The following is a 9,397-nucleotide window of genomic DNA, read 5'->3' as shown; positions in this document are numbered from 1 at the left end:
CTCCAAGGGGTGTCTTTGCATGTAGGCAAAGGGACAGTGTGTTATGTGAAACTAATCTATACCAATGTTTTATATATTTAAATACTTGTATTTTAGATAGAGGCAGAGAGAGACCATAGCTCCAAAGCTTCCTTCATTGTGGTGGAGGCCAGGCTCAAACCTGGGTCATTCACATGGCAAAGCAGTGCATTAAGAGCTATTTCACTGGTCCTTGTTTATTTTTATTCTAACAGAGCACTGCTCAGCTCTGGTTTATGGTAGTACCAGGGATTGACACTGGGACCTCAGAACCTCTGGCATGAAAGCCTTTTCCATAACCTTTATGCTGTCTCCTGACCATTAACTCATGTTTTAAGAAATGAGGTTAATAGACTACTACTGCTAAGAGTTACCTGGGTAATTTTTTTAAAAAAAAACTTAAAACTTTATTCATTTTCCCCTTATGTTGCCTTGTCATTGTTGTTATTACTAATGTAGTTATTGCTGTAGTTGTTGGATAGGACAGCGAGAAATTGAGAGAGGAGGGGAGGACAGAGGGGGAGAGAAAGATACCTACAGACCTGCTTTACTGCCTGTGAAGCGACCCCCCCAGCAGGTGGGGAGCCGTGGGCTCAAAGCGGGATTCTTACGCTGGTCCTTGCGCTTCATGCCACGTGCGCTTAACCCGCTGTGTCACTGCCCGGCTCCCAACCTGGGTAATTTTTGAAAATGTGTATTCTTGGGCCACCGACCAGATTAATTAAATCACATTTCCTGAAGTGGGCTTTAGGATCCTTATTTGGAACACAAATAAGGATAGAGTTGACTAGATAGTTTGCAGTGTAGTGCACTGACTTTGCCCAGGTTCAAGCCTAGTCCCTACTACACTGGAAGCAGCTCTCTGGTGCTTTGGTGTGTGGTATCTATTTATGTATTTACTTTTTTAAAAAATTTTTTTAATATTTATTTTTATTTATTTATTCCCTTGTGTCGCCCTTGTTTTATTGTTGTAGTTATTGTTGTTGTCGTTGTTGGATAGGACAGAGAGAAATGGAGAGAGGAGAAGACAGAGAGGAGGAGAGAAAGATAGACACCTGCAGACCTGCTTCACCGCCTGTGAAGCGACTCTCCTGCAGGTGGGGAGCCGGGGTTCGAACCGGGATCCTTATGCCGGTCCTTGTGCTTTGTGCCACCTGCGCTTAACCCGCTGCGCCACAGCCCGACTCCCTATGTATTTACTTATTTTTGGATAGGACAGAGAAAAATTGGGAGGGGAGGGGGAGATAGAGGAGACAGAGAGACACATGCAGAGCTGCTTCACCGTTTGTGAAGCGACCCCCCTGCAAGTAGGGAAACAGGGGCTTGAACCAGGATCCTTGTGTGGGTCCCTGCGTTTCATACAATGTACCCTAAACCTGAAGCACCATAGCCTGGCCCCTCTGGTGTCTTATTTTATTTTTCATCACAATTATTTTTTTTAATATTTATTTATTCCCTTTGTTGCCCTTGTTGTTTTATTGTTGTAGTTATTATTGTTGTTATCATTGTTGGATAGAATTATTTTATTTTTTAAACTGGGTAGGGGACGTTAACACAATAGTTATGCAAGACTTCCATGCATGAGGCTATGGTAACACCAACAAAAACTACCCAAAAAACCCTATTGTAAGTTTATAGCTTTATTAGACTCTTGTGTAGACAGATGTCTAATCTACTAATAGGGGGCAGTGTGGAGTGCCAACACATCAATCTGGCATATGTGATGTTGGGGGTCAAGCTCACACTGAGTCTGACACTTGATCCACTGCACCACCTGTTAGGCAGAGGTGCTGTGGGGTCTTTCCCTCTCTCCTGCTGCATATCTGAAAAAGTCAGCCCAGAGTGGTGAGGCCCTGACAACCATGACAAAGAACAACAAACACCAACCAACCAAACAACCAAACAGGGCCAGTAAAATAGCTCTTTGGTTAGTGTGCTGCTTTGCTGTGTGCAACCCAGGTTTAAGCCTGGCCTTCCACTGACTGAAGCTTCAGTGCTGTGGTCTCTTTCCCTCTCTTCCTCTAACTAAAACAAACAAACAACAAAAAACCACTCTTGTTATAGTTAGGATGTGGATAGGAACTGGTAGCTATATGAGTCATGACTATGAAGCTAGATCTGGTTCTTCTCATCAAAAGCCCCTTGAAATTACATGAAGAATGAAATTTCCTCCACTGTAAAGTACTTTCCTCCAAAGTTAATGAGGGGAGGCCAGAGGTGTAATTCAGTGTAAGTGCTTTACATGTCTGAGGTGTGTGTTCGTTCTCTCTCTCTCTCTCACTGAGGGATTAGCTGAGCTAGATGACCACAGCAATATGTATGCATGGTAAGGGGAGATGAAGCTGGCTCTGTAGCCTTAACTATCTTACCTGCCCCCCCAATTTCTTTGTACCTAATAGCCAAGCACACCCCCCACTTCCAAACTACAGACAACACACTGTGTACAAACCACAGCAAATTTATTACTCAATATCCAGTGCCACATCATAGCACCACCCGGAGCCCTCGAATTCTCCCTCCCCATCTGGCCCCAAGGGTACCCCCGAAATGGAAAAAAATCAAAAAGAAAACCCAGGTCCCCATTCCTCCTCTGGAAGAAGGGACCATGGCCCTGGAAGCCCCTTCCGCAGGTCCTGGCAGGCAGGAGAGTGGACCCCTCCGTGTCCAGAGAGCAAGGCTCTGGGTCCCAACATCAGAGAGAACATGCAGGCAGGAGCAGGAGCGGAGGCCGTGTCTGTGGGGGAGGAGGAGCAGGAAGGAAGGGCACTGCCTGAGGAGTCCGGGAGGCTGGTCATCCCGGGGATGCACGCGGGAGCTTCCGGGCAGCAGGGGCCGGCCCCTGGCTGATTAGCGCTTCGACAGCTCATGGGACAGCCAGTCCAGCCCATCGTACAGGCCTGTGCCTTGGGTGGCACAGGTGGCCTGCACATACCACTGTGGGGGGGGAGAGAGAGAAGTCAGCATGAAGGAGGGGAGCCCACTTTACTTCCTGCCCCAGCCTGGGGCTTCCATGGATGGGAGAAGCAGGCCCCTCACCGTGCGGCTGCGTAGGTGCTGTAGCCCCAGCTTGTCAGTCAGCTCGCTCACGGGCATGGCGTTGGGCATGTCCTGCTTGTTGGCAAACACCAGCAGTACTGCATCCCGCAGCTCATCTTCCTGCAGCTGGGAGGGGAGTGGTAGGGTGGGTCTTGGGGTTCCAGGGAGTTTCCTAGGTTTCCTCTTCTCTGCTGAGTTGGCGGAAGCCCTTCTTTCTACCTTCTAGCTTAGTGTGGGGTAATCATAACACTGTGAAGTCTAAGGCCACCATGGCCTTATGTTGAGAAAAATGCTTTTCTCCCTTCCTTCCTACCAGAGCACTGCTCAGCTCCAGCTTATAGTGGTGCAGAGGGTTAAACCTGGAAGTGCAGAGCCTCGGGCATAGACGTTCTGCACAGTCATTATGTGATCTCCCTTGCCCAAAGGGTGCTTTTCTAATCAGACTGCCAGTCTTAGTCAACTGACCAAATTTCTGAATGGAAAAAACTAAAAATGATCTCTTTCCACCCCATAAAACTCTCTTCTCACCAATTTCTAAGACATGTAGATGTGGGAATTTAAGGCGGTGGGGGGGGGGGGAAGCCAATACAAATTTGTACCTGAGACTATTTCAAAACAGGGCAAGATAACATTAGCATCAATGGGGAGTGGATGGTGACTCAATCAGTAGAGCACAGCTATCACCTGTGGAGACCAGGGAATGAGCCCCTGGTCCCTATCCACAATGGGGATATTTCACAAGTGGTGGAGCAATGCTGCAAGTGTCTCTCTTACTTCTTTCTCCCTAATTCTCTTACCTTCTATAAAATATAATAAAAAATTAAAAAAAAAAGAGAGGGAGCTACCAGGATTGGCTGAATCGGTGCAGACACCAAGTGCCAGCAATAATCCTGATGGTAATAATACCTTAAAATATTTTATTTATTTTGGATAGAGACGAGAGAAATTAAGAAGGAAGAGGGAGATAAGACACCTGCAGCACTGTTTCACCTCTTGTAAAACTTCCAACTGAAGATAAGACGGGGGCCTTGAAGCTGGGCCTTTGTGGATGGTAATGTGGGCACTCAATTGGGCATGCCACCACCTGGCCCCTAAATTTTAAAAATAACATTATTTATAAAAAGGAAATATTGACAAAATCATAGAATAAGAGGGGTACAGCGTCACACAATTCCCACCACCAAACCTCCGTATACCATCCCCTCCCCTGATAACTTTCCTATTCTTTAACCCAAGTTATGAATATGGACCCAAGATCGTTGTGGGATGCAGAAGGTAGAAGGTCTGGCTTCTGTAATTGCTTCCCCGCTGAACATTTTGTTGTTGTTGTTGTTTTTTAACCCGCAGTACATGACACTGGGAACCTGGGACTTGATGCAACAAAAATTTTTTTTTCATAATCATTATGCTACCTCCCCATCCCCTCCCACAACAACATCAATGACAATAAACACGTATTCACAAAAAGATGCACATGTCCCTGGTCTTCAAGGCACAGAGATCTCCCTCATCCCAAAACCAGAGCTCAGTTCCCTGGGTCTTGGGTACTTACCATCTTCTGGAGCTCATCAGCTGATTCTTGGACCCGCTCTCGGTCATTACTGTCCACCACGAAGATGAGGCCCTACGTGGGAAGGAAGCAAAAAAGGAATGGAAGGATGGAAAATTACTTTTGCCTGGGATATCCCCCAGTCTAGTCCTCTCTCTCTTCCCATCTTCTTGTCTCTTAAACCTTCTCATCTAGGAAACCTCCACTCAGGCACTGTGGGTTTCCTGGCACAAACTGGAAAAGACCCAGAAAAGGATACAGCTTCTGTGCCCAGGAAGGCAGACTAGCAAAGGGACGTCAAAAGAACAGAAAAGGCTCGTGACAAGAGTCAAATAGAGGGAGGGCATTCAGAGCCTTGCATCTCTGGAGAAGAATAAAGGGGTTAAGTACAGCCTAAGTCCAGTTCTCAAGGAGAGGCTTGCCAACAAAGGGGAGGGTGTGTGATAGGAGGTCAGGGCTCCTGCCTGAAGTTGGGGCCCAACTCTGGCCTATATCTCAAGTCTACCTAGTCCCTAAGGCCTCTTCCTTTGGGGAAGCCCACCCCACCTGAGTGTTCTGGAAGTAGTGCCGCCATAGAGGGCGAATCTTGTCCTGGCCTCCCACGTCCCAGACTGTGAAACAGATGTTCTTGTATTCCACTGTTTCCACGTTGAAGCCTAGATAATGGAGAGTAAAGAAAAAAAATATGAGGGGGGAGACAGAGAGATGGACAGGAGAGAGAGAAAAGAGGACAGAGTCCTGCAAGAAAGGAAGAACTCACGGAAACTACTCCGGGCACAAAACCGGAAGGCTGGCAGCGCTCAGGGCCCAGGGAACAGGAGCCCCGAGGATCCGGAGGATCCGGGGTGGACAGACCGGGCCGGGCCACACCACATCTACGGGGCCGCGGCCACGGCCGCCCGGGTCGTCCCCTCGGAGCTACCGTGACCCACTTCTCAAATGGCTGTGTCGGGTGTCGGGACAGGCTCTCAGCACTGAGCTGGCGGCCTTTGGAAGCACGGAAGGGACAGCCAGACAGCGCCCCCAGAGGTCCCTCAGGACCACCACCTCCGACCCCCGGGCCTCACTCACCTATGGTGGGGATGGTGGTGACAATCTCCCCTAACTTCAGTTTGTACAGGATCGTGGTCTTGCCGGCTGCATCCAAGCCAACTGCAACAGAGGGGGGTCGCGAAGGAGGGAGGGGACACGGACGGATGGCGACGGGAGCCAGGGCGCCCCTAGAGGCCAGGGGAGGGGGAGCGGCCAGGACAGCTGATGGCGACGGGGGCGGCCAGCTCGGGCACCTCCAGGTGTTCTCTACCCTGCGGGCCTGGCGGGCAGTGTGGGTGGCCAGCGCCCACGGCGGACCCCTGAGCGGGCGGGCTGGGGGACCCGGGGTGCGAGGAGGAGGGCCGCGCTCCCCTCCAAAATCGCCCGTAAGGGCGGAATCCTCCCTTCTTACCGCCTCGGCTGGGGCAGAGGGAGCGTCACCCAAACCAGGCCCGCAGCTCCAGGGCTCAGGCCGCGGGGACGACGCTCCGGGCCGACACCTGCCCGAGGGCAGCGGCTCGAGGGGCCAGGGCGTGGGTGGCTGAGCAGGTGGGCGACTCCGGGACAGAGACGCCCCCCGAGAGCCGAGAGGGAGGGACGCGGGGGCGGGAGGGCTGCGCGGGGGCCGGCGCTCCGCTGCGGAGGGCCGCGAGCTCGAGCTGCCTCACCCATAAGGATCCGCATCTGCTTCTTCCCGAAGATCCGCGAAAAGAGCGCGGACACGGTGAGGCCCATGGCGGGGCCCGGGGGAGGGGACGCGGGCACGGACGCGGGGTGCGGGCAGGAACCGGCCGGTCGCGGGGGGCGGGGAATGGGGCGCAGCAGCAGAAGGAGGAGGTGCCGCCGCCACCACCGCCTCCGCGCGTCCCGGCCCGCCCTACGTCACCGAGGCCCCGCCCACCACGACCACGCCCCTCGGAGAGGGCCCGCCCCCGAGCCTGACTTCCGGAGAAACTGCTCTGCGAGCCAAGGGTGGGAGGCTGCGTCCCGTGCGGGCTTTAAACTAGAAAGGACTCTGGATGCTGCCTGCCCGCCGCTCCTGCCAGCTCTGCGGCTGCTGAACCTGTAGCCCCAGCCCCACGGATCTCTACTTCCGTCTTTACTAATCGACCGCTGGGTTTGTTGCTTTCTTCAATCTACTGTGGACTCCGGTTTAGCTCTGGGCACCACCTGGGTGCCAGTGTCTCATTCCCTCTGCCTGCTGTCCCTCGGCTCTCAGCAAGGAGCTTCGAATGTAGTGGGTGGTTTGGGTCTGCAGGAGTGTGCACGGAGGATGGAGTGCGCGAGAGTATCAGCTGGCCTTGTTCATAGTGACAAAAACAAAACCAGCAGGAAGATTTCCAGTTCTGGGCAGCCCAGCCCTGGGGTCACTTCTGTTTGCTGGAGAATGCTCTCTTCATTCACCACAGTGGCCTGGAAACAATGCCATTTAATTGATCAAGGCAGCCTTGCTGAAACTCCTTCCTCACTCTGTCACAGCCCCAGAAAGTTGGGTTCTTAATGCACAACTCTCCAAGCTTTTGTCATGTTCTTGCCAACCTAGATTCGAAGGGTTTCACGAGTAATTTGACCACTCCGTTTAGCATCTGAAGGAAAGCATCTTGCAGAGACCTGTCAAGAGAGAAAATAAATTACTCCTATGGTGGAGGTTGGGTTAATGCCAAGCACCTAATGTAAATTATGTTTAACAAATACGGGAGAAGGACGAATACTAAATGATCTCATTCATAGATGGAAATTAAGAAGCAAGGACAGTAAGGGAAAGCATAGGGTAACACTTGTATGGGGTATACTGTACCAAAGCAACGGACTCTGGGAATGGAGGAAAAGGGATGAGGGGCTTTGGGGTCCTGGGACATGATGAAGGAAAAGGACCTAGGTTGGGTGGGATAAGGCTGTCTTGATCTATCATGGTGATATGAGAAGTTGTACCAGTGTGTCAAAAACTATACTGTAAATTATTACCCCCCCCAAAGTGTGTTTGTGGGGAAAGACCAAACACTGATTTGAATTTGCCTTAAAAGATTGTTCAGTAAAGCAAAGAGAGGCATTCTACCTATTCTGTTTTCCTTGTGGACTTCTAGAACGGATTGCTTACGGGCTAGACATAGGTAAGTTGGGAAATCAGAGAACCTTCACTCCTCATTCATTTTATTATTGTCTTCTATGTGTTGGTATTACAAGTCTCAGTTCAAATCTTTTTATTATTTTTTTAGAGTTTAAATAATCTCTACAACCTGACTTTTTCTCATCTATAAGTGGATATTATCTGAGCTGCAAAGAAACCAAGTCAAAACAGACCTCTAGGGTCTGCTCCATTGTGACCATCAAAGTCTGTTAAAGAACAAACGCTGAACACCAGGGATGAGTGAAGGCATGATCTTTGCTTACTCTTCAGTCCTAGACTTACACCCCTCAGCTTTTACAAGGTTGATGAGTACATTGTAAAGAGTACAATAACATGACTAGTCATGTATAACTGGTCAGCTTTACAGTTTTAGTTCTCCTGTTTGTCTCTCCCCATCCCTGTAGTCACTGCCCCATTTCATTATCTTCTCTTCCTCATGACTGAAATGGATCTCTTGTCCCTTAGTTGTTTCACCCCATCATTCAACTCTTGTTGATACTACTGCTTTGTTTTGCTTGTTTTTGAGGATCTTTCCCTGGACCTCTCACATGTGTGATATCCTTACCTTAACTATTTTCCCCCATTATTTTAAAGAGGAAGGGGAGATGGAGAGACTGAGAGGAGAGGCACCACAGTACTGCTCCATTATTCATAGAGTGCCTGAAACTGTCAGTGGTCCCTCCATCTGGCTTTGAACCTAGGATCTTGTGCATGATAAAGTGCATGCTCTACTGGGTGGCCTAGCTTCCAGTCTTACTGTCCACTCGCACTCCCCCTCCCCATTACCAACATCTCAGGTATTTGTAATTCCACTAATTCTTGACACCACAGTACTGTTCACCCATCCTTAGAGCTTTCCCTTGGTGTTGTGGTACTCCCATATGGTGTCAGGGCTTAAACCTGGGTTCTTCACATGGCAAAGCACATGCCTTACCAGGTGAACTATTTTCCAGTCTACTTTTTTTTTTTTTTTTAATATGGCTCCTGAGACTTGGGGTGGCGTATTCCCAGGTCTCCCCTAGTGCCCTTCCATGGTGCTCTATTGTAGTGCATGTTGCCACTCTTGAGATTAAAACATTTTAGTGTTTTCTTATCACACAAGATGAAATATAAATGCAAATTTTAATTCTTATCTCTTCTTGTTGGGACAGCCCCACCTCTTCCTCATACCCTAAGCCACTGCCTTGAAATGATTTTTTTTTTTCCCTCCAGGGTTATTGCTGGGTTCGGTGCCTGCACCATGAATCCACCGCTCCTGGAGGCCATTTTTTCCCCCTTTTGTTGCCCTTGTTGTTGTAGCCTCACTGTGGTTATTATTATTGCCATTGTTGATGTTGTTCGCCGTTGGACAGGACAGAGAGAAATGGAGAGAGAAGGGGAAGACAGAGAGGGGGAGAGAAAGATAGACACCTGCAGACCTGCTTCACCGCCTATGAAGTGACTGCCCTGCAGGTGGGGAGCCGGGGGCTCAAACCGGGATCCTTTCGCTGGTCCTTGCGCTTTGCGCCACATGCGCTTAACCTGCTGCGCCACCGCCCGACCCTGAAATGATTCTTAATGCTTAAAGTTATCTGTTTCCCCGGGGTTCTTGCAGTGTTTTCTGTCTGCCAGGAAAGCTTGTTTCCTACATTTGT

At 49.9% G+C, this 9,397-nt stretch overlaps 1 protein-coding gene across 1 annotated transcript; it reads right to left on the bottom strand.

The window, feature by feature from the left end:
• Nucleotides 1-2,460: 2,460 nt before the first annotated feature.
• Nucleotides 2,461-6,507, bottom strand: ARF5 (ADP ribosylation factor 5). The gene is made up of 6 exons (XM_007526283.2): nt 6,304-6,507; nt 5,675-5,755; nt 5,150-5,259; nt 4,607-4,678; nt 3,055-3,180; nt 2,461-2,952 (listed from the first exon to the last, which is right to left on the bottom strand). Exons 1-6 carry the CDS (start codon nt 6,368-6,370, stop codon nt 2,866-2,868), a joined length of 543 nt encoding a protein of 180 aa, XP_007526345.1. The 5' UTR covers nt 6,371-6,507; the 3' UTR covers nt 2,461-2,865.
• Nucleotides 6,508-9,397: the final 2,890 nt, after the last annotated feature.

This window comes from Erinaceus europaeus, chromosome 8 (assembly GCF_950295315.1).
Source record: "Erinaceus europaeus chromosome 8, mEriEur2.1, whole genome shotgun sequence".
NCBI lineage: Eukaryota > Metazoa > Chordata > Mammalia > Eulipotyphla > Erinaceidae > Erinaceus > Erinaceus europaeus.
This window is presented reverse-complemented; position numbering and strand designations above follow the sequence as displayed.